At 45.6% G+C, this 24865-nt stretch overlaps 2 protein-coding genes across 5 annotated transcripts in view; one reads left to right on the forward strand and one right to left on the reverse strand.

Annotated features, from left to right (window-relative positions):
- Positions 1-1066: 1066 nt before the first annotated feature.
- Positions 1067-7001, forward strand: Lyrm2 (LYR motif containing 2). 4 transcript variants are annotated; one of them, XR_001175080.1, is made up of 4 exons: positions 1334-1486; positions 1606-1746; positions 4209-4384; positions 6798-7001. XR_001175080.1 is itself a non-coding variant. In XM_013016599.1 (3 exons), the coding sequence occupies exons 1-3, from the start codon at positions 1102-1104 to the stop codon at positions 6963-6965; spliced, it is 354 nt and encodes a 117-aa protein (XP_012872053.1). In that variant the 5' UTR covers positions 1067-1101; the 3' UTR covers positions 6966-7001. The 4 variants fall into 4 exon arrangements, 2 of the variants coding, with proteins under 2 accessions (XP_012872053.1, XP_012872055.1); XM_013016599.1 differs by lacking the exons at positions 1334-1486; positions 4209-4384 and adding an exon at positions 1067-1146; XM_013016601.1 differs by lacking the exons at positions 1334-1486; positions 4209-4384; positions 6798-7001 and adding exons at positions 1067-1146; positions 2192-2645.
- Positions 7002-9335: 2334 nt separating this feature from the next.
- Ankrd6 (ankyrin repeat domain 6) overlaps positions 9336-24865 on the reverse strand; it is a 53990-nt gene continuing 38460 nt past the window's right edge. Inside the window, exons 7-13 of the mRNA XM_013016635.1 lie at positions 23845-23922; positions 18291-18425; positions 17278-17463; positions 16765-16917; positions 13602-13715; positions 12351-12477; positions 9336-10067 (exon numbers count right to left, since the gene is read on the reverse strand). Coding sequence (XP_012872089.1) covers positions 9496-10067; positions 12351-12477; positions 13602-13715; positions 16765-16917; positions 17278-17463; positions 18291-18425; positions 23845-23922 — 1365 coding nt within the window. The 3' untranslated portion in view covers positions 9336-9495. The remainder of the gene's footprint in view (positions 10068-12350; positions 12478-13601; positions 13716-16764; positions 16918-17277; positions 17464-18290; positions 18426-23844; positions 23923-24865) is intronic.

The following is a 24865-nucleotide window of genomic DNA, read 5'->3' on the forward strand; positions in this document are numbered from 1 at the left end:
GTGTCACCCAGCTATTGGCTAAAATGCATTCAGGGTAAAGCAAAAGAGCTAACGATTCAAATTCTTACACGTGCACGATCCTGTTTCTTAGTAGTTCTGGTGCTTGTGAGGTAGAGGCTGTTTCACTTCACACTTGAGAGAGAGGAAACAGGTGGGGAAAAGAGGCTGGAACACAGCTTTAGGAAAAGCATCTGAACTCTCACCAGGCAGATACAATCAAGCAGGTGCTTCGCAACGGGGTAACTGAATGGATGTTTGGGGTGGTACTTTAATTAGATACAGTACTGTTTGGAAAACAATATGGCAAAAAGTTCACTAACCTCAATTCTGGATATCCAACTTTAGGATGTGCGTCATGGAGATTAAACTAGAAAGTAAAAGCTCGAGGCTCGACATGTTGGCTTCTTCCACCTGTGAGACAGACCTTGAAGCCTTGTCACAAACGCTGATGAGCACTGCTTAGGGGAAATACTTGCAAAAAGAAGAGAATGGAGCCAGGCTTAGGTGGGTGCATAGCTGAAATCCCAGCTATTGGGGACAGAAGCAAGCAGAATCGACGGAGTTAGGGGTCAACCCGGGGAACGTTCACGAAACTCTATCTCAGAATGGGGGAGGGAGCTGGGGATACGGAGCGATTGCCTAACATTTAGTTGAATATCCCCACCATGGGAAGGCGTGCGGGACGCCAACACTGAAGGGACAGTTCCGAGCCGGGCCTCGCTCTCCCGCGCTGAGGCCGGGGCGCTGGGCCACGAGCCCCAGCCAGGCCTTTCCAACGGCGCAGGCTGACACGCAGCAGGCCCAAAGGGCACACGAACTTAGCTGTCTCCCCTCCGTGAAACACTTTCCTCCACGTAATAGATGCCTCGCTATATCGCACGCCGAGACCCGTGCCCAGCGCCTTCCGGTTCGTAGTTGGCGATCGCTGCTGCTGCCGTCTGCGGCGTGCCCAGCGTGCACGCCCCGGGCTTCGCTCCCGCCCGCCAGGCTCCGGCTCCCGGACACAACGCCGTCTCCAAGGACACCGGCATAGCCCCGCCCCACACCTCCCTCACTTCCGCTTTTGCGCATTAGAGTTTGGAGCCCTCCGTGGGGGAGAACATGGCCGCTTCCCGTTTGCCGCCAGCTACGCTAACTCTAAAGCAGGTACCAGCCGACTCCGTTCTTCTAAAGCAGCAATTCTAGATTCTGAACCTCTTGACTCGCAAGCCTGTTGATAGAGTGGGACAGGTTGGGATGAAAGGGAAACCTGGACTAGTCCCGGGCTCGAGCCCGTAGGCGCGGGGGCGGGACTTCCTGCTGCGGGGCGGGGCGGGCGCTTCATCTTCCGGTTTCTCGGGCCAAGGTAGAGGTGTCCTGCTGCACCGACCCGTGGTAACGCACCGGCCAGACCACGCAACCGAACCATTTCAGCTGGGCTAATTGCACACAGGTGTTGCTGATAGCTATGGTAGCTTTAGGAGACGGGCGATCCTCTCTCTGACAAGTAGGAGTCACCTCAATTTAAGTTTCTTAAGAGTAAGCAAACGCCCCCCCCCCTCATTACCACTTTCTTTACCAAGATAATAATGAGGACACCCCCCCCATTTCCCCTCTCCTAAATAGTTCATGAGAAGGCAACAGGTCCTCCACCTCTACAGAAGGATTTTGCAAGCAATTCGACAGGTTCCAAATGATTCTGATCGCAAATACCTGAAGGACTGGGCAAGGGAAGAATTTAAAAGGAACAAAGGTGCTACCGAAGAGGTAAGAACTAGAGAACGGTGAGGGCGGTCCCAGACTCTTTTGAATTGATTTGTGAAATGCTAGGAACATCTTGGAGAACGAATGTCACCGAGATGGTATACTTTGATCATCAATGATCATTGCTGATTTTTTAATAAATATTTTAAATTTACTAACATTGCTGTAACTGGACATTAGCGTTACCTCGCTTTCATGCTGTTCCATATAGCTTTTGGCTTTCAAATATGCAGCAGCTCTAGTTCCCACTGTTGGTGGTGTGGGTGTGGGTGTGTGGTTTTGGTGCTGCCATTGTATGAGAGCCTTGTGCATGCCAAGTCCACCCTCCACCACTGAGCTACACCCCCTGACTCCCTACTATTGGTTCTTGAATATAATAAATAAAACAGTAGAACTGTACCTTGTTGAGCCTGGTAAGACAATGACTAGATTTCACTTTCTCCTACAGGATACCATCCGCATGATGATTACTCAAGGCAATATACAGCTAAAGGAGTTAGAGAAAACACTTGCTTTAGCAAAATGATAATTATACCATATCTGAAGTATTTTCAAATCTCTATTTTTGATAGTTCAAAGTCAGTCAAATGGCCAGGTATCTAGCACATAAAAAGAAGATCACAATCATCAGGGAAAGGCAAAAGCCAAGAGAACATTTATTTCACTTACACTACAATAGAATCTGTGAGTAAAAATGAAATATGTTGGTGAACATATAGAGAATTTGGAACCCTCATATTGCTGATGGAAACAAAATAACTTCAGGCACTATGAATAAAAACATTAGTTCCTCATCAGGTAACAGGGAATTCCATGTGATTTAGCAATTCTCCTATAAGAAGTCTGTTCATGGGCTGGGAAGGTGGCTCAGCGGTAGAGTGCTTGCCTTGCGTGCATGAGGCCCTGGGTTCGATTCCTCAGCACCACATAAGCAGAAAAAGCCGGAAGTGACACTGTGGCTCAAGTGGTAGAGTGCTTGCCTTGAGCTGAAGAGCTGAGGGACAGTGCCCAGGCTCAGAGTTCAAGTCCAGGACTGGCAAAAAAAGAAATCTGTTCATCAATGTTCAGCATTTTCATGATAACCAAATAGTGGAAACAACCAAAATATCCATTAGCTGATAAATGGATAAAGTACAGAATATTCATACAATAAAAATATTTGATAATATAATCTGATAAATGATACACATGAATGGATTTTGATACCATTTTATAGGAGCTAGTTATAGAAGATAGCATGTGATTTTGTTTTCATGAAATATCTCAGCGCTGGTCCTTGGGCTTAAAAAACCCTGCTTGGGCACTGAGTTCAACCCCCAGGACCAACACAGACACACACACAAAAGTATATATATACACACAGACCCAGTGACTATACTCAAATCCACTTAAAATGTAGGATATGTAAGTTTAAAAAACCTGTTCAAAATAATACTGAATTTAGGAATAGAACTATACTGACCTTAGGAAACACTTCTTGGAACTTTGTTGGAAAAATCCTTCTGCATTCCCTTTCAAGATTGAAGTATGTTCTTCCGGGTGTCATCACTTGTTAACCAAGGACTCTTAAAACTGCTGTCCTGAGCTCTTGAGCTCAAGGCTAACGCTCTACCACTTGAGCCGCAGTGCCACTTCTGTTTTTCTGGTGTTAATTGGACATAGACTCTCACAGACTTTCCTGCCCGGGCTGGCTTTGAACCACAATTCTCAGATCTCAGCCTCCTGAGTAACAAGGATTAAAGGCGAGAGCCACTGGCGCCTAGCTTAGAATTTTTTCTTAAAAAAGCTAACGAACACATTGAACTACCAAAAAAGGGAGAGAAGACAAGGAATTCCCACGATTAACTTAACATCCAAATGATGTGAATAATTAAAGAGCTAGTTACATTTTCTTCCACCGACCTGAAGAGGATAATTTGAAGAACACCAACACAGACAAATACAACAAAGTTGTTTCAGGTTATTCTTGGAAAATGTCTAATTTATACAAGTACTTTAGTGAAAGCAGAGGAGAACTCTGGGATTGTTGTTTTTGTTTTGTCCGTTGTGGGGCTTGAACTCTAGGCCTGGGTGCTGTCCCTGAGCTCTTCAGTTCAAGGCTAGCGCTCTACCACTTGAGCCACAGTGCCACTTCCAGCCTTTTCTGTTTATGTGGTGCTGAGGAATTGAACCCAGGGCCTCATGCATGCCAGGCAAGCACCTACTGCTGAGCCACCTTCCTAACCCCGGATTGTCAACCTTGTATCCAACACAATTCTGTTTTATCAACAGAGCTCAGAAATTAGCCCAGCACCTGAAAGACAAAGACAGAATTTTGCAGTGATACAAGTGTGGTATGGTTCCACACAGGCTCAAATATAGATTGCCTCTTTAAATGTTAAACTTTTTTTCCCAAAGCTTATTGTTTGAATATTCAATTTTATGTATGTAAACTATAATAAACCAATTCTTTTATATTTAAAAAGATCTTTTGGCTGGATGTTGGTGACTCACACATTGGTAGGCAGAAATGAGGACGGTAGTTCCAAGCCAGCCCCAGACCAAAAAAAAGCTCTCAAGACCACATCTCAACCAATAGAAAGCTGGATTTTGATCAAGATGAACCTCTCCGGCAGATGGTGGTATACACCTATCATCCCAGGTAGGCAAGGCAAGAAGCATAAATAAGAGACACATGATTTGGCTGGCCTGGGCATAAACTTGAGATCCTATTTGAAAAATAACAAGCAAAAAGGCCTAGGGGAACATGGCTCAAATAATAGATTGCCTACCTCCTTAGTACTAGGCACTAAAAATGTATCATTTGGAATTTTAAATTCACTTGACTAGTATTGCTGTAGATATGCCTAGAAACAAAGACGTTTGTAATAACTATAGATGGTGGAATATATTCTATGCTGTTTGTAGTATAGCAGTTATACCATTGCCTTTCCTGCTTAGGCGGAGACCCCAACTTGTCTAAGTTGTTCCTGAACAGCTGGGGAAAAATGCTAGTAAAAGCAGGAAGCAGGCCATTGGCCCTGAGATGAGATTATGTGTATGGTAAGGCCCAAAGGGGATTGAGACAAACTCATCTGCCAGACTATAAATCACTAGGGCTATTGTCTCTGCTTGTTAGACTTTTGCCGGTCGTGGGCCTTGAACTCTGGGCCTGGGTGCTGACCCTTAGCTCTTCAGCTCAAGACAAGCTCTCTACACTTGAGCCACAGTGCTACTTCTGGTTTTCTGGTGGTTTATTGGAGATAAGAGTCTCACTGGCTTTCCTGCCTGAGCTGGCTTTGAACTGTGATCCTCAGATCTCTGCATCTAGCCTGGTAAGCATTACAGGCATGAGCTACTGGCATCGGGTCACTTGTCAGACTTTTAGTAAGTTATCTTTTGTCTTTTGATTGAAAAGTAACTTTTTTTTTTTTTAATGTTGTACTGTGTCTTTTGAGACTCTTGGATTTAAGGCAACATTTTTTCTTGGGTGCTGGTGGCTGAGATCACAGTTCAAAGCCAGCCTGAGCAAAAAAGTCTGAGACTCTTATCTCCAGGTAACTATCAAAAAACCAGAAGGAGAGGGCTGGGAAGGTGGCTCACTGGTAGAGCGCTTGCCTTGCATGCCTGAGGTCCTGGGTTCAATTCCTCAGCACCACATAAGCAAAAAGAAAAAAGCCAAAAGTGGTGCTGTGGCTCAAAGGGTAGAGCACTAGCCTTGAGCTGAAGACAGCGCCCAGGCCCAGAGTTTAGGCCCCACGACTGACCGGACCCAAAGAAAAAAACAAAAAAAACCCAGAAGTAGAGCTGTGGCTCAAGTGATAAGAGCACCAACCTTGAGTGACAAAGCCAATGGACAGTGCCCAGACCTTAAGTTCAAGCTCCAATACCAACACCAAACATACATAGAATATTAAAGGGAAAGATAATTTCCCCCTTATTACAAATAAAAGGTTAAAGTTTCACTCACTAAAAAAAATTTAAACTGATTTTTAAGTCATTTTTGTTTTTTATCACCCGCAGATATACTTTAACTGATAGGAACAATTTGTGTTTTGTTTTGCTGCCTGGGCTTGAACTCAGGGCTGGGCACTGTCCTGGAGCTTCTCTGTGTTTAAGGCAAACACTCAGTACTTGAGCCACAGCGCCACTTCTGCTTTTTCTGTTTATGTGGTACTGAGGAGTCAAACTCAGGGCTTCATGCATGCTAGGAAGCACTTTACCACTAAGCCACATTCCCAGCCCTACAGGAACAATTTGTTAAAAAATAAAAAAGTATATTACCTTGGCTTGCTCAAGACTTGACTGTACCAAACTGAGGTTTCTTGGAGGTGGGGGGGGAGGGGTTGTTTTTTGTTTGTTTTGTTTTGGTCATGGGGCCTGAACTCTGGGCCTGGGTGCTGTCCCTGAGCTCTTCAGCTCAAGGCTAGCACTCTACCACTTGAGCCACAGCGACATTTCCGCCAAACTGAAGTTTCTTCCTCCTCGTTTCCCAGCATTTTCTAAGTGGTCAAACAGCTAAAGTCGCACCAGAAACCTTTCTATGATCCAGTGGCTGTACTCGGATGCAGTGCTCCTGACCTCAGCTTTGAAGCCAATGTGTTGTCTCTAAAGTGTACCAGTGAGGGGATTTGGGTGAAAGTGCTCTGTCACACACAGTAAAATGAAGTCAACGACGGCAGATGGAAATAGGGGTTAAGCCTTGAGCAAAAGAGCTTGGCCCTGCATTCAAGACCCCGCCCCCCCAAAAAAAAAATCAACAAAAAAAGAAAAGAGTGGCTAAGCAATGTAGTCACACTTTCCATCTTTTAAATAAGTAGTTTAAGCCAGACAGTGGTGAGAAAGTTTAATGCTTGGAGCAACACAGATTCAAGGTGATACAAACACTATAAATAGACAACATGCATCTCAGGTATACCAACATTTAACTCAGAAGAGACAAACATCACTTCCTTTATTTCAGACTCCAAAATCAAAGGTGAGAACATATTCAGTATATCCCAGGTATTTAGTATACTCAATAAAGTATTAACAAAAAAAACACTAATAATGTACAAATTTTCTGTTTTCCATAGCTTTTCCCCACATCTGCTGAAAGTTTCCAGCCTCAATTGAAACATGACCTACAAGACAGCCGTACTGCTGATAGTTCTCTGTCTTTGGAAAGGCCAGCTGGGGCATTTGCTTATTTCAGCCCACAGCACAGAGGAAAACACACACCAAGCCCGAAAAACCAGACTTAATACAGCTATTGCAAATAAAACACTATTGCAAAACCAGATAATGGTGGTGCATGTCTATAATCCCAGGCTGAGGCAGGAAGATCACAAGTTTGAGCTTAGCCTGATCTGTAATGAGACTCTCAAAAAAGAAAAAAATTAAAACCCCACTTAAGTGTGGAGTTAATAGGCTGACTGGCATTATTCTATTTTCTGCCTCACTTGATTTTCTTTCATAACAGAACCAAGAGATAAAATCGAAGCAGCGTGCTACACCAGTCCATTTACCCTTTCTTGTTCCTCCCTAGTCTCTTCCCTCTGCCTTTTGACTCAACAAAAACCACCCAGTTCACAGTGGTAAGCTACCACTGCCTTGAATAGGAGGTCCATACTTAGCACTCTGTGGTCTAAACTTGCTAGTCCAGTTACAACTATTTTTTTTTAGCATTTCTCAGGATACTTTGAGGTAATAGGAAGTATTTTGGTGAGTGAAAATAACTTCTACTTGAAGTACAACTTGCTGAACTTCTTGGATTTTTTTTTCCTTTGAGTAATAGTCAGGTCCCCAAATAACAGAAGTGATGTAAGTGGGTGATTCCTTGGTTACAATAGGTTTGGAAGAGAAGGTACCCCCTAGTCCTATAGGCCTGTGTGTATATTAGGAGAGGAGGAGGTGAGAAGAGTCCACAGAAATGGGAATGGCTGCACACACACCACCACTCCCCAAGGACAGGAGCAAGACACAGTCACAAACACATAAGGTCAACTTGACATGCATCTGAAATACTTTCTGACGATGTCTATGTTCATAGATTGGTACTAAAACCCATAACTCCTCCACAGAGGAGCTGAACATCCTATTTTTCTAGGGTTCCCATATGTCAGCAAGTCAGTATTTTCTCTTTGGCTCAATGAGCAGCATTTATTCACAATTATAGACAACAGTTTGTAGAAACAGAATTGGGGTTTCTATTTATACATACACATTTGTTGTGGGGTTTTTTTTGGGGGGGGGTCGGTTGTGGGGCTTGAACTCTGGGGCCTGAGCGCTGTCCCTCAGCTCTTCAGCTCAAGGCTAGCACTCTACCACTTGAGCCACAGCACCACTTCTGGTTTTCTGGTGGTTTATTGGAGATAAGAGTTTCACTTCCCTGCCCAGCCTGGCTTTGAACCATGATCCCCAGATCTCAGCCTCCTGAGTCTCTAGGATTAGAGGCGTGAGCCACCCATGCCCGGCTCATACATAAACATTGGTGAAGATGGCTAAACCACACATTCCAGAGGATGAGATTTTGGGAGATAATTAAATCCAAAATTTCTACTTCGCCAAGCTACTGTTATCGCTTAGTTTCTGAACTTCTTCTATTTCATCAGGTAGTAAAGCCTCTTCTTGTGCCTTAACAGCAGAGTATAAATCAAGTAATCCAATTATCTGGATTTCATCACTGCAAAACAGACAAAAGCCTTTGCGGTTATTCAGAGATAGAACTCAATTCAAAATAAAATACTTTCAGGAACTTTATAAAAACAAAGGTGCTGCCATCCAATAATAGGCTGAATATGTTGAAGGTCCAGGCAGTTGTTACATGATTTTTTTTTCTTTTATTAATCTGCTTATTGTGATTAATCAGGCTGAAATGCAGAAATCATAATCAAAAGACTGGAACTTTTCTCATTCTGGCTCATTACAAACATTGCTGGTAGCCAATTATTCATTATAATAAAACTGACTTAAAATTTTAAGATCTACTGGATCTCTGGGCATCATGAGCATCTCTTTTCCTTCAATGTCAGGTACTCTTCCTCTGGTGGAAACACCAGCATTTAGTGAATTACAAATTGGAGAGCAATGGACTGGTACATCTCAGAGTTCCAGCTCTGGTACAGAAAGATATTCTTGTCTAGGCACAGCAGGTGAATACATGTACGTGAATGAACACAAGCAATCAGGTGTGTTTTTTCTTTTTCTTTTTCTTTGTGGTTGGTTGTGGGGCTTGAACTTGAGGTCTGGGCTCCGTCCCTGAGCTCTTTGGCTCAAGGCTATGCTCTACCACTTTGAGCCACAGCACCACTTCCAGTTTTCTGGTGGTTAATTCGAGATAAGAGTCTCACAGATTTTCCTGCCAGGGCTGGGTTTGAACCTTGATCCTCAGATCTCAACCTCCTGAGTAGCTAGGATTCTAGAGGTGAGCCCCCATTACCAGGCCCTGCTTTTGACTTTTTTTTACATGTCCTGAAAGTTTAGGATCTAGACATAAACATCACATGATTTCTTAATGTGACTTGCTAAAACTGAGCTTTTGAACTCCAGATGAACTTGCCTTGAGGTTTACAGCTTCTAATGAAACCTGAAACTAAGCAAGCTTCCCCTGGTTTCAGCTTTGTTGTTGACATTGTAATACTTCCAGGCGTAAGAAGCAGGTGTCTGGCATATTTTAGTAATTGGCGATTTTTCTTAAAAGGCAAAGTCTGCATACAATAAGCAATTCCCTGGGTATAGCTATTTGGCAGTTGCAGAACCCAAAATTTAAGAATCTGCCTTTGTTCCCAAGTCTTAATTTTCCTTCTGCACCTTACTCCTCAATTTAGCAAGTTCCTCTTCGAGACTTTTAATGTGTTCCTTCAGTATGGCCTTGTCTTGCTGGGCTTTCTGATTGGCTTGGCTTCGTGCTTCTTCAATCTTCCTTTCATACCACTTTTCCATCTGGGAAGAAACAGCTTCAAAGAAATACTGGGTGAGCTCCAGTGCTTGAGAAGCATCTCGAACATGAGGGGCAGTCTGCTCACCACCTGCTGCTGGTGGAGCTGGGCCGCAGATGCTGCTGGCTGCTGGCTGCTGGCCTCGATGCCTTGCCTGCCCACTTTTCCCAGACTTCTTGGTCTGAGTGCCTCTGTTGACACAGGGCCCAGCCTGCTGGTCACCTTTAGCTGCCTCACTGGAGGGTAGCAGGCCTGCCTGGACCTTGACTTTCCTCACCCGGGAGGCTGTACAGTCTGAGGAAGACAGCTCTTGTTGGAGTTTCTGGGTAGCAGTGGAATTGAGGGCCTTTTCCTTGGGCCTAACTACCTGAGAGGAACTGTCCGATGTCACTGCAGGACCTGCAGTCGCTACTGATGGGTCCATTCCTGTTTTAAAGGAAACCAAACATCAGAGACACCACACTCACGGGGCACGGGGCACGGGGCACGGGGGCGGTATTGGCCTTCTCCGTCACAACCCACCATGCAACTTCTCCATGCTCTTTTTCATGTTTTCATCCCAGGACTATCATTTTGACTTGGCACGACTCTCAAGGATTCTGTTATAAGCTGAGAAAATTGGCTGATTTTTTTCCTTTAGCCTGTCTCAGTGTACCCCAAAAGACCCCCAGTTACATTTCCTAATGCCAGCTCACCAACAAGCATCTCCAAACACAAAGGGGCATTAACCAGGTGAATGAGTACCCTTATTCTTTAGGACAAATATACCAGTTCAGTTTTCTTTTTTTTTTTTTTTTTTGTCGGTCGTGGGGCTTGAACTCTGGGCCTGGGCGCTGTCCCTCAGCTCTTCAGCTCAAGGCGAGCGCTCTACCACTTGAGCTACAGCGCCACTTCCGGTTTTCTGGCGGTTTATTGGAGATAGGAGTCTCACGGTCTCTCCTGCCCGGGCTGGCTTTGAACCGCGATCCTCAGATCTCAGCCTCCTGAGTAGCTAGGATTACAGGCGTGAGCCACCAGCGCCCGGCTCAGTTTTCTTTTTTTTCTACCCTTCTTTTTTCCTTCCTTCCTACTTTCCTTTTTTTTTTTTTTTGGTGCCAGTACTGGGGCTTGAACTTAGGGCCTTGTGCTTTTACATAGCGTTTTCGCCTAAGGCTGGAGCTTTACCACTTGAGCCACATCTCTACTTCTGGCTTTTTAATAGAGATCAGAGTCTTTTCAGATTTGTCTGCCTAGAGCTTAATCCTCAGTTCAGCCTCTTGAGTAACAAAGATTCCATGCAGGTGGGAACTACTAACTGGACCAGCAAATGTACCAATTTCTTAACCCAGACTCCAATTTGGAAAGGTGATTCTATTCCCATTTCCCACGATTTCCAGTACAGGGCCACAAAAAGCTCCAAGACTAGTCCCACCAAGAAAAACTTGCTCAGGGTATTTCCTAATGTTTCAACAGATAAAAGAATATAGCTCCAGGCATGGCTCTGGTTACACGAAACATTTGGCATAGCCACGTCCCTCTGTAAGGACTGCCAGGCTCTGAATGCTCAGAATTATCCTCAGTGAAATCACTAGGGTGGGACTGGGAAGGTGGCTCAGTGGTAGAGTGCTTGCCTTGCATGCATGAGGCCCTAGGTTCGATTCCTCAGCACCACAACAGCAAAAAGAAAAAAGCCAGAAAGGCTTAAGTAGTAGAGTGCTAGCCTTGAGCTGAAGAGCTGAGGGACAGCGCCCAGGCCCAGAGTTAACGCCCCATGACCGGACCAAAAAAAAAAAAAGCACTAGGGTGCTTATGAAGTACTCTCCTTGATGTATATCTTAGTACTTGGTGCAAGCTCAATGCTTAAACTAGACTTAATGAGGCTTTCCATAACTGGACAAAGGCTGAAGGCCAATCAAAGAGGAGAAAGGGGAAAGAGCACAAAAAGGGAGAGTGTCCTGCTGAGGAGATAGACAGGCATTTATCAGCACTTGTCCTTGGGGTTGGCTCCACACCCATCAATATATTTTTTTGTAGCAAATTCTTTATTGTGATTAAGTGATTACGTAATTTCACAAATTTTATAATGTTGTGGGATAGTGATACTTAGTTAAATTCACAAACATTCTAACTTTCATGGGGCAAATTGTCTATCATGGACTATAAAGTTTATGAGTTCTATGAGCTTTGACAATACAGTTACTTCTTCCACATCGGGTGAGGTGTACTTTCCTTTCTTTTTGCATAGTGTCAGCTGTTCCCTCTTTCCACCCATTCTCTCCCTCCCACCACTGCCATTGAGTTGCTTAGTTTGTTTTGATCAGTGTAACACCCATCAATATTACACTTGAGGCACTGTTAATACTAATCAACAATTCTCTTATTCCTTCCTTCAAGTATGTCTTGGTTTTTATTAAGTTCATTTTTGATGGTGCTAGGGATTGAAGCCAAGGCCTTGAATACTAGGCAATCACTCTTAACTATGAGCCATATTTCCAGACTCAAAATACAATTTTGCAAATGAGATACTAACTAAGGAGGCTTAGGGGAGAGGAGCCTAAGTTCAAGGGCACCTTATGGGATTTGAATATGTAGCTGTAAGTGAACCATGGTTCTTGCCCAGTGTTTCCATGGTGCCACATTGTGGACTGCCTTTGGATCATCAGAGAACATATCTAGGGACGGGGAGGTTTCGTTACCTGTGGACACAAGAGTTCTGACTGCATTGGTTACCTGTAGAGGAGTCACATGTGGATGGTGTGGATTTAGCCCTGGAGGTCCTAGAATCTCCAGAAAGCTTCAGTTCCAGATTCTGAATCTTTAACATGCACCAGGTTTTTAATTCATCCACTAAGGACATCTACAAAAAAAATCATCAGTATACAAAAGAGAAAGGTGAATTTGATAGGTGGCTTATAAATTAAAACATAAAGAATAAACTTTTAGAGCTGAGCATGGTGACTCATAGCTGCAATCCCAACTACTCAGAAGAAGAAAATCAGGAGGATCACAGTTTGACACCAGCCCAGGCAAAAAGTTGGTAAGATCCCATTTCAAACAAGCTAACCTGTACTTAGTAGACTCGTTCCAGCTAAGCAGAAGGCATAGGTAGGCATAGATGGTAGGCATAGATAAAAGAGCTCTGGTTCAGTCTGGCCCCAGGAAAAAGTATAGGACCCTATCAGAAAAATAACTAAGCAAAAGGAGCAGGTGCATATCTCATGCATAAGACCCTGAGTTCAAACCTCTGTACCAATAACAACTTTTTTTTTTTTTTTTTTTTCTGGGCATGGGGCCTGAACTCTGGGCCTGGGCACTGTCCCTCAGCTCTTCAGCTCAAGGCTAACACTCTACCACTGGAGCCACAGCACCTCTTCCAGCTTTTTCTGCTTATGTGGTACTGAGGAATTGAACCCAGGGCCTCATGCATGCAAGGCAAGCACTCTACTACTGAGCCACCTCCCCAGCCCCGCATAACAATTTTTTAATGAACTTGTGAATTATGATAGTTGACATAACCATTTTGACAAACCTAAAAATTACAGATGACTCTTCATCCACCAGCCATGCTTACTTAGCACTCCAGACCCAGAGCCCTCTATAACCTTCACTAAGTGAATTAGAGCCACATTTGTCCGGCACAGCACCCAGGCTCCTTAAAGGCCTGAACTACTGGTACACTCTCAAAGAGTCATTCCATAGCTATTGTTGCAGAGAGATGCCAAGCCACCATGACTGCTTCCACACCGTTGCAATGGTTCATGAGCTTTTCTTATACACAGGAGACTCTGGCAGCCGTGTGTGACTTCCCCCAGTATATTCAGTAACAGACCCCACAGACTGTGCTACTGGCTGCATTTCACTATGCAATGCCAGTGTTCTTCTGGAGTCTTAGCATTTGTGTTTTCAGGGCTGGGTGTCAATCTTTTAACTTAGTGGCCATTCAATGAACCGTAGTAAAGAGCTAGTGGAACCCAGTTGTACCTGGCGTTTCTCTCCCTCGTGCTTCTCCGCATCAGAGTGCTGTTGCAGGCGACTCAGGCACTCTGTCCTCTCTGCTGACAGTCGCTCAACCATCAGCTTGTCCAAAACACGCATCTAAGATTCAAGAGAACAGAGAGAGATTCAAAGCATCATGTTGGGTTGAGGTAAGGATGAGCCCTGTCTCTCCGCAGATGGACGGGCTCCGGCCTGCCAAGCAGAGTTCACAACGCAGGCAAGTAAATTCCAACAACCCATTCGATTCTATTTTCATCTGGTGATTCTGGGGCTCTCCAGAATTCCTGTGCACATCTCCATAAGGCCAGTTTTCTTTCTTTATTGCATCTGAAGTCTTAAAAATACAAGCCCTAAGCCAGGCACTGACTACAGGCTCTCGCCTGTACTCCTAGCTACTCAAGAGGCTGAGATCTGTGGATCCTGATTCAACGCCAGCCCGGGCAGGAAAGTCTGTAAGTCTCTTATCTCCAATTAGCCACCAGAAAACTGAAAGTGGTGCTGTGGCTCAAAGTGGTAGAGTGCTAACCTTGATCAAAAAGATCTCTGAGACAACACCCAGGCCCCAGCTTCAAACCCACAACTGACCAAAACATTTTAAGAAGATACAAGTTCTGATAGGCACTGGTGGCACACACTTATAATCCTACTCAGGTGGCTGAGGTCTGAGGCTCACAATTTGAAGCCAGCCCAGGAAAGAGAAAATCCACAAGAGTCTTATCTCCAGCTAACCAGCAAAAAATAAAAACAAAAACCAGAAGTGGAGATGTGCTTTAAATGCTAGAGTGCTAGCCTTGAGCAAAAAAGCTAAGGGATAGAAACCAGGACCTGAACTCAGCCATAGTATTGGCATAATACATACACACACACACACACACACACATACATACATACATAGCTGGGCACCAATGGCTATGTCTGTAATCCTAGCTATTCAGGAGATCTGAGGATCAAGATTCAAAGCCAGCCCAGGCAAGAAAGTCTGTGAGATTCTTATCTCCACTAAACTACAAAAAAAGCCAGAAGTGGAGCTGTGGCTTAAGTGATAGAGCACTAGCCTTGAGCACAAAAAGGTCAGGAACACCATCCAGACTCAGAGTTCAGTCCTCAGAACCAGCAAAACAATAAGAAAATAAACCAAGTTTTGTGAATACTGAATCAATGCATGCCACTTGAGCAAATGCAGATCTTGTAGGCCAAAAAGAACTACAAGCTTTAGATCATGAGTTTCAAGACTACCTAAAATCAGGAGCAATTGCTTCATGTATTCTACCCGTGCAATTATAACAAGCTGAACCTTCCATTTCATCCGGCTTTCCCAGAAAGAGGGTATTTTCACTGCTTCATAAAAGGAGTTAAAGCTTATGTAGACAGGTGTGGAAAGCATTTAAAGGATTGCTTTAGAGCACAAGTGACAGTCACCTTTTAGTCATGTACCCTTTTGTGGCCTTTCTCCATTCTGATATTCTCTAAAGGCCTAAACACCAACTTGGGCTACATTTTTACTGCTTTGACAATGTCCAAATGGAAAAAAAAAATCAATATTGTTAGCAGAATCCAGCCGAAAAGGCTCACTGGCAAGTTTCTCTCCTGTTGGTGATATAAATGGCATTCCACACAGTGATGTCCAGCAATATACAAAGAAATATCAGTTGTGGAGCTATGGGAGCACTTGCTGATTTGTCCGTCTCCAGGTTTGTCTGTGAAGTCTCTGTTTTGCAGGTGTGGCCTACTCTCTCTGTTCCCGTCTTCACCCTATAGAAGCGAAGAGCTCTAAGAAGAACCATGTATACATGGAGCTGGTTCACAGGGCACAGTGGACTGGTGCAGGCAACCTGAATCACCTGGGCCCTGGGCCTGTCCCTGCCATATGGAATCCAGTCCGTTACCTCCTTCGTATTAAAGAGGCCCTTGGAATTCCTACCATTCAAATCATTTGGCCCTCCCTGGGCACAGTCTAGCTAATATGGATGGCAGTGTGTGTATGCGCACATATGTATATGTATGTGTGTGTGCGCGCGCATGCTGATATGGGGGATTTATCTCAGGGCCCAGGCACTGTCCCTTAGCTTTTGTGTTCAGTGCTGGAGCATTTGAGCCACAGATCCATTTCCATACTTTTTGGTGGTTAACTGGAGATCAGAGACTCAGACTTTTCCTACCATGGCTGTCTTTGAACAGCAATGACAGTTTACAGGCATGAGCCATTGGTGCTTGGCTAACTTTATAATTTCTAATTATTTTGTAAATATACTCTGTAAATGGGATTATAACACTGTATAATCAAAAGCAGTTTAAGACCCCCCTCCACCCTGCCACCACCAGTTTTTTGTTTTGTTTTGTTTTTGTCGGTCGTGGGGCTTGAACTCTGGGCCTGGTGCTGTCCCTCAGCTCTTCAGCTCAAGGCGAGCGCTCTACCACTTGAGCTACAGTGTCACTTCCGGTTTTCTGGTGGTTTATTGGAGATAGGAGTCTCACGGTCTCTCCTGCCCGGGCTGGCTTTGAACCTTGATCCTCAGATCTCAGCCTCCTGAGTAGCTAGGATTACAGGCGTGAGCCACCAGTGCCTGGCTCTTTTTGGGTCCGGTCGTGGGGCCTGAATTCTGGGCCTGCGCGCTGTCCCTCAGCTCTTCAGCTCAAGGCTAGCGCTCTACCACTTGAGCCACAGCACCACTTCCGGCTTTTTTCTTTTTGCTTATGTGGTGCTGAGGAATCGAACCCAGGGCCTCAGGCATGCAAGGCAAGCATTCTACCATTGAGCCACCTTCCCAGCCCCCAGCTTCTTTTATGAGATAAGGTGTTTCTATATAGACCAGGCTGCATCAGACTTTTTTAGGTTGTGGGGCTTGAACTCTGGGCCTGGGTGCTGTTCCTCAGCTCTTCAGCTCAAGCCTAGTGCTCTACCATTTGAGCCACAGCGCCACTTCTGGTTTTCTGGTGGTTTATTGGAGATAAGAGTCTCACAGGGCTGGGAAGGTGGCACACAGCACATGCAAAAGCCTATGTTCTTTATTTGCTTTTTGGATGGAACCTAGGGCTTTGTGCATGCCAGGAAGTGCTTTCCCACTGAGCTACAAGCACAGTCCTAACACTTCTGATTTCATTTTTTGCCAGAACAACTGGCAACGAGGAGGCCATGCCATTTGCTTACTTGGTGCTGTGTCTTAGTCTCCACCTGTCCCAGCTTCGTGTTCATTTTGTCTTGAACCGCCGCCAGCTCTGCTTTTATCTCCTCCACAGTTGCCTCCAACTGATTCTCCAGCTTGTTGATGAGTGGTTCACAGCGACACCCATCAATTGGTGCCTAGGAGGAATGAAGAAGAGGAGTCAGCCCTCCCCCACCTTTCATTCTTCCACAAAGGAGAGCAGGGCTGCAGCTGATAGAGAAGATAGACTCATCCCTCTCCTGATTCTGGAATGTTCCATGGCTCAGCTCTAGTAGGCACTGAGGACAGAGAGAGGGAAAGACCTGGTCCCTGGTATCAAGCTGTCCATCTCTCCACTCTGGGGCCCGCAGAGACTTGTCACCAAAGAATAGTGCAGAAAGCTCCCATCGGTTTGTTACGCCAAAGTGGCGGGAGTGGATGGACACCATTTGGGTGAAGGGGCCCCACAGCCTCCCTGCGGAGGCTCCCGTGCCCATTTCTGGCAGGCCCTGGGGTACCTGCATCACTTTCCCATCCTTTCCCCGATACAGGGTATACAGCTGGTATGCTTTGAATTCATGAGGTGGTGGTGGGGATGAACCCCGATGCTTGCTCTTCTTTTTGGGGTGATGATGGGTGTGAAAGTTCCTCTGGTGTCCAGGGTGTTGGTCAGCTGCTGGGGTGGGGTCAGACAAGGCCGACACCTGTAAGGGAGGAAGAGACAACATCTCTGAGCCTGTGATCTTGCCAGGATAACTCCAGCCAGTGGCTCCCATCACCCCCACTTATTGGCCAAGAACCCCATCTTCTTGTGCCCCATGGTGTTCAACTCAGAGCAACACACATCCAAAGAAACACATACGTCCACTCATCCATCCAAACTTAGTGGGATTTAATTTTTTCTTTCTCTTTTTTTTTTTTTGATGGTCCTGGGGCTTGAACTCGGGACTTAGGCACTGTGCCTAAACTTTTGTGCTCAAAGCTAGCGCTCTATCACTTTAGCCACCACTCCACTTCTGGCTTTTTAGTGATTAATTGGAGGTAAGAGTCTCCTGGACTTACTTGCCTGGGCTGGCTTTGAACTGTGCTCCTTAGATCTCAGTCTCTGGAATAGCTAGATTATAGACATGAGACACCACATCTGGCTGTGAGATTTAATTCCTTTTTTTATTGTTGTTGTTGTTGGTCATGGGGCTTGAACTCTGGGCCTGGGTGCTGTCCTTGAACTTTTCAGCTCAAGGCGAGCACTCTACCACTTGAGCCACAGCACCACTTCCAGTTTTCTGGTGGTTAAATGGTGATGAGAGTCTCATGGACTTTCCTGCCCGGGCCAGCTTTGAACCACAACCCTCAGATCTCAGCCTCCTGAGTAGCTAGGATTACAGGTGTGAGCCACCAGTGCCCACCAGAGCCACCACTGAAACAGTGTTTCAGTCACATGGTGCCTTAGCTGCTAGCAGGATGGGCAGCAAGGCCTCCCAACAGCTCTCCTCCCCAGCCACCACAATGCCACTGTCACCTGCCTCCTGACCTTGGGTCTGGACTTTCTCCTCCGGTTATCCTTTGCTCTGGGTTCAGGAGAGGCAGACAGGAAATCTTCCCTGGCTTCTTCTTTTCTGAGAGCAGCCTGTTCACTGCTGGGAGTGTCCCCGGCCGACACACTTCCCTACAGGGAATAAAAGCCAGAACCTGTTCACCTGGCCTACCACCAGCAAGGCAAAGCTATCTGCTTGTAACACGCCATTTGGTAAGGGGAAATTTTTATGCCAGTAAATTTCAGAATTGCTTGTTGGTCTTAATATTTGGCTTTTATCTTGTTAGATCCCTCATGAAATCTTGTCTATTCTAGAACTCCAGACACCTCCCTTACACAAAAAAAGCATTAGAAATTTGGGTCTTTTCTACTTCAACTGAATATAGTCCCACTCATTTGGGGAACCTTATGGCAGAGAGTGAGAACCATTAAAAATGAAATATATTATATATATTTCTGTTCCTTGTGCGAATTTCTATAATTTAGTTTATATAATTTGTATGTAGGAACTCAATCCGAGTGACAATACCTTAGCCTTGGAAATTGATGAGAAGATCCTGAAATGGCATCCAGAAGAGCCAGTGCTTGGTGATAATATTTTATGTGCCAAGCGTTGCTTCTGTATCCTAACTGGTCCCTCAGAGACTCTCAGGACAGCCAAGGACAGCTGAGCAAGCTGTTCACTGCACAAGGGCACTCACTGAGGGGGGAAGGGGCAAGGGGAACTGGAACCCACTCGGACACCATTCACCCCACGTCCTGTGCAGGGCTAGCCTACCTCAGAGACTTCTTTTTCTGATTGGCACAAAGGAACCATATGGGCCAGATCCATTCTCTAAGGGGAAACTGAGGAAACAAGCTATGCCGAGGGTTGTCATCAGGATCTCCTGTAGGGTTTGTTCCAACAAGACTGTTGGGACTTTACCCCAGAGTTTCTAACTGTGGGTCTGAGATAAGGCTGAAGAATCTGCATTTCAAACGAGGACCCAGGTGACATTGGAATACCACACTTTATTTTTTTGCCAGTCGTGGGGTTTGAACGCTGGGCCTGGGCGCTGTCCCTCAGCTCTTCAGCTCAAGGCAAGCGCTCTACCACTTGAGCGATAGTGCCACTTCCAGTTTTCTGGTGGTTTACTGGAGAAAAAAGTCTCACGGACTTTCCTGCCCAGGCTGGCTCTGAACCGTGACCCTCCGATCTCAGCCTCCTGAGTAGATAGGATTACCGAAGTGAGCCACTGGCGCCCGGCAACACACTTTTTGAGCAATGTGTATATTTAGTTGTATTTAGTTATAGGCACAGTGTCTGATGTCATCCATGCAGAGGGACAAAAGCCATAAGTACATGGGACTGGAGCATGGTGCATCTTCATATGCCACACACACACACACACACACACACACACACACACACACACATACACACGCATACACACACGCACACACACGCACGAGATCTGGAAGGAATCTTGGAGGAACAGAAGACATGAAGCCAAAAGGAGAAAGAGCCCCAGAGGGAAGGAGAGCCAAGGAGGCCTGGCAGCCACCAGCGAGCCCCTGAGGACGCAGGGAATGTGGCAGACAGGTGCTGGCCAGGTAGGAGGACCCCCCCCCCACACCTTGCTCTGTGCCACCTCATCTCTCGGCACCGACTGAGCCCTCCTTTCTTCCTTGAGCCTCTCTCTCCTTTTCCTCAGGCTTCGCCCACGACTGAAACGCAAGACCTGAAGGAAGCAAACAGCATGGTTACAGACCAGGGTGTGCACAGCATGGGAGGAGATCCTCCCTCAGCCCAGCACCAACCTCGAAGGACTGCCAGCCTAGCGGGAGAGATGAAGCAGTCACATAAACATGCAACCCTGCGCTTGCTGTGTCTCCTGGCTCTTGGGCTGAGCACAGCAGAGATACAGAAATGGGGAGGATTGTGTCCCTGACCCTAAAAAGCTTAAACACTAAGATGAGGAGGAGGAGGAGGTGGAGGAGGAGGAGGAGGCGGAGGAGGAGCAGCAGCAGCCATTGCACTAACTATAGCTTCCAAAGGGAAGCATGTAATCCGTTCCTTACCATGCAGAGGTAGAAAGGAAACAGAAAAAGTACATGGGGGTAGAGGGGAGTAAGGCAGATCCATCTAGCTACACAGGAGGAGGCTGAGATCTAAAGATCACAGTTCAAAGCCAGCCTGGGCAGGAAAGCCCATGAGACTTTTTCTTATCTCCTCCAAATAATCAACAAAAAATATTCCCAAATGGAGTTGTGTGCCCAGTCCCTGGTTCAAGCCATAGTCCTGGCACGGACTAGGTTGGAACTGAGCAGTAGCTGGCCTTCAGACAAGTGATTCTGGCCTCTTTCTGTGCTCCATCTCCTCCGATGTAAAGATGAGGGGCTGCTGAACCATAATCCAGTAGGTGACTGGCATACATTGGACCCACGCCCACCCTGCCCAGTCACTTCCCACTACCTGCTGCCTTGGAGTCACTTAATTGAAAGAGGATGTTTAGCAGAACATGAATCTTTGAATTATTGAAAACTTCAAGCAATGGATCAAAGTATTAAGAATGTAAAAGAGTCCTTAGATTAAAAAGAGAACCAGACTGGTTGTTTGGGACTGTAGGGTCACTGCTCAAAGCCCTAGATTCAATCCTACTATGACATTTCTAATGCTCTCTTCAAACTCCCTGGGAAGTCACATCTGAGAAAAGCAAATGACTTGTCCTGAATGTCCTCCTGGTTAGTGGCCTCTTAGAACAGGCACAGCACCAGAAACAGCCTGAGATTCTCTTTCAGAGCATTTGTGACATCAATTTGTCTCATCAATCACATATGACAAGCCATACTCCAAGGTCATCCAAACGCAAAATAATCACCAGCAAAATTCCCTCCCTTTAACCATGCTTTGCCTGGGCTTATAGCTTTCCCAGTGAACCATACCATCTTCCTCAGATGGAGTGTCATTCATCTTTTCCAGAACATAGAAGCCAGAGAAAATTAATCTTGAGGCCCGGAACGAAAGAGTGCCCACTTAGTACCTCTGTGGGCCATCAATATCCACATTCACCTAAGTGGTGGCTCATGCCTGCAATTCAAGCTACTCTGGAGGCTGAGAGCTGAGGATCGAGGTTCGAAGCCAACTGGGTCAGACAAATATTAGAGACTGCTATTTGCAATTAACTACCAAAAAGCTAGGAGGTGTTGCTCAAGTGGTAGAGCACCAGCCTTAAGCAGAAAAAGCCAAGCAAGTATATAAGTCCCAGAAAGGAGATTTCACTTTGCTTATAAAACCAGTAAGGTTGTAACTACAGATAACAAAACAAAATGCATGAAATAGCGTGCATGGTCTACAGTTTCTTTGTGCTGAGAAGGGTTACATGTACAATTGTGAGAAATAAACTTTAATATGTCACCTACTTATTTGCCATTATTCAGCATGAGTATAAACAAAACTTAAGACACATCCTAAGGATTCTTATTTTTGTAGAACTAGGATTTGGACTCAGGGCTCTGGTCTTGATAGGCAGTCACTCTACCACTTACACCACTCCCTCCACCCAGTCATTTGGGAAAGCTTTTCTCTGTAAGTGATGATCCTTGGGATATGGAAGAACAATGACAGATGGATTAAGGACATGATCAGTCTTCACGTGCCTGGGGAGTTGGCTAAGGGGGAAACTGGCTGTCCATCAAGAGGCCAAAAGCTGAAAACAACAGATAAATGTGATGGATTCTGACATGAACAGAGCATTCCGTACTTAAAAAAAAAAGTCAGTAGTGAGATTTGAACCTCGTGCTACCACTTCAAACATATTTCTAGCATTTTTTTTTGCTTGGTTATTTTTGACATGGGGTTTCACTTTTACAAGGGCTGACCTGGCCTTTGATCTTCTTGTTTTACATTTCCCACTATAGCTAGGATGACAAGCTTGTACCAATACACCCATCTATTTCTGTTGAAATGGGATCTTAACTTTTTTTTTCCCCTTAGGCTGGCTTTAAACCACAATCCTCAAACATTCATAGCTGACAGATAACCACCACTGTACCTAGCTATTAGATAAGATTGGATCTGACAAACTTTTTGCCCAGGTTGACCTCAAACCAGGATCCTCTCGATCTCTGTGTTCTGAGTAGCTGGGATTACAGATGTGAGCAATATTGCTCAGCCACACCCTATACTTTAGACCCAGGGGAAACCAGCACTTTTTATAAAAATCAGGATTCACAGATGTGATTCTGTGGATCATTCTTTGCAAAAACCTAGAGTGAGAGCTGGTGGCTCACACTTGTAATGCTAGCTGCTAAGGATGCTGAGATCTGGATAATTGTAGTATGAAGCCAGCATGAGCAGAAAAGTCCATGAGACTTCATCTCCAATTAACCAGCAAAAAGCTGAGCTGGAGGTATGGCTCAAGGGAGTGTGTGTTGGGCAAGCCAATCAATGACATGATGTCATGTAACAGAATAGCTCCAAACTGGAAATAATCTAAATGTCAAACATTGATAAATATGGATATATTTATAGTCTTAGGGCTTGAACTCAGGGCCTGAGCACTGTGCTGAGATTTTTTTTTTTTAATTCAGTTGTGGGGCCTCAACTCTGGGCCTGAGCCCTGACTCTCAGCTCTTCAGCTCAAGGCTTGTGCTCTACCATTTGAGCCACAGCACCACCTGGCTTTTTCTGCTTCTGTGTTGTTGACTAATTGAACCCAGGGCTTCATGCAAGGCAAGCACTCTACCACTGAGCCACCTTCCCAGCCCCTGTGCTGAGATTTTTTTTTGCTCAAAGCTAGAATGCTAATACTTGAGCCATAGCTCCACTTCTGCCAACATTAATGAAATGGTTTAATACTGACATCAACAAGAAGGAATATGCTTTCATTATACTGAATGTGTATAGAGACCACAGAACATTGCCCTATTACAGTTAGATCAAAGGAAGGATACAATGGGGTTTGTACAACATAGGCCCAATTACAGAAGGAAAATATGTCTGTGGAAGGTAAAAAGAGCCAACAAAGGCAGATACTTCAGGGTGTTGGAATTATAAGTAGCTTAAGCATCCTTATATGTCTTTATTGATACTTAGATGTCAACCTCTATTCAAATGACATTTGACATTTTTTATGAATAAGGGTCAAAATACCATAATTTGATTAGAAAATGAAAGAAACCCTCCTGAACGGCTCTGCTTCTGGTGGCCTCACTAGGATGGTCTGTTCCCTCATCTTCCTCTGAGCAGATTCCTCCCTCCTGCATCACGCTTGTTCAGGCATGGAATTTGCCCCTACAATGCTGCACCTCCCAGGCTATGGAGCTGGGAAGTTAGGGGCCAGGAAGCTGGTGGTGACTATTCTGGCCAAAGAAGAAAATTACACCATGTCTAAAAAGCAGGATTTGAAGTCTCTTCCAGGAGACCCACGTGCATGCCTGTGTCCACCTGCCCAGCTGGTAGGCCCATCGATTTCCTACTGAGCTTCAGTTGCTTTCACTAGATGCCAATGAGGGCCTCCGGGTGACTGCATCCTGTGTCATCTGACAATGCACAAGCAGGAAATCCTACCTGGGGAGCTTTCGTGAGGAGCAGAGCAACTTCTGGATTGTTGTGGTAGCGGGCGGTCTCCAGTGGGGTCTGGCCTGCCTGGGGAAAGACACAGGGGAGGACAAGTGAGGAAGAGACCCCAAGAGTGGGCAGTTCCACACTGCAGTGACCCAGTGTGCTCAGCCATACATGATGGCCCTGCTCCTCAGCCCAGCCCCAGCACTAAGAGAATCAGGCACCCAGAGCATGCATGATGAATACTTCCCAGCTACAGAGCAATGAGGGCTTTGCCCTCACACAAAGCTGTGGGGCACTGCCCACCAAGGAATGCTTTATGCAAACTGAGAAGAGTTAAGGAAGTATATTTCTGTTGTGGAGACATCCAAAGAATCATACAGGCTGGGCACTGGGGGCTCATGCCTGTAATACTAATCAGGAGGCTGAGATCTGAGGATTGTGGTTCAAAGCCAGCCTGGTTCAAAGCCAGTCTGTGAGACTCTTATCTCCAATTAACCACCAGAAAACCAGAAGTGGTGCTGTGGCTCAAGTGGAAGAGCTCTAGTCTTGAGCTGAAGAGCTCAGAGACAGCACCCAGGCCCAGAGTTCAAGCCCCAGGACCAACCAAAAAGAAAAAGAAGAAAAAAAAAAGAATCATACAATGCTCCCAGGCAATGAGTTTTCCGTAGGGAAGAACACCTGGAGGGCAGGTCAGGCCCAGCCAGAGTCTAAGAACTATATTATAAAGAACAGTCGTGAGGCAGGGCTATGGCCATAATGTAGACTCTTGGAAGATGAGGGCAAAAACCAGGAATGGATGAGAGTGGGGTTTAGAAGGAAGGGGACAGTGTTCTAGCCATCCAGGGCAGGTTCTAGAGAAATCCATCACAAGGCAGGAGGAGGAAAGGGAGCTAGACTTAGAGTCCTGGAAGATTAAGAGCCTTTGGCCAGCTTTGGCCAGCTCCAAATTCTACAATCGCTCTTACTGCCTCCAGTAGCAAAGGTACCTGGGCTGTGCCTGCTGTGTGTGTGTGTGTGTGTGTGT

This window comes from Dipodomys ordii, unplaced genomic scaffold (genome assembly GCF_000151885.1).
Source record: "Dipodomys ordii isolate 6190 unplaced genomic scaffold, Dord_2.0 Scaffold32, whole genome shotgun sequence".
Classification (NCBI taxonomy): Eukaryota; Metazoa; Chordata; class Mammalia; order Rodentia; family Heteromyidae; genus Dipodomys; species Dipodomys ordii.

Excerpts from the sequence above, each read along its gene's own strand:
- Lyrm2 (XM_013016599.1), top strand. The coding sequence starts at position 1,102 with ATGGCCGCTTCCCGTTTGCCGCCAGCTACGCTAACTCTAAAGCAG. Across the intron at positions 1,147-1,605 it reads CTACGCTAACTCTAAAGCAG|TTCATGAGAAGGCAACAGGT; the intron begins GTACCAGCCGAC and ends TCTCCTAAATAG. Across the intron at positions 1,747-6,797 it reads ACAAAGGTGCTACCGAAGAG|CTTTTCCCCACATCTGCTGA; the intron begins GTAAGAACTAGA and ends TGTTTTCCATAG.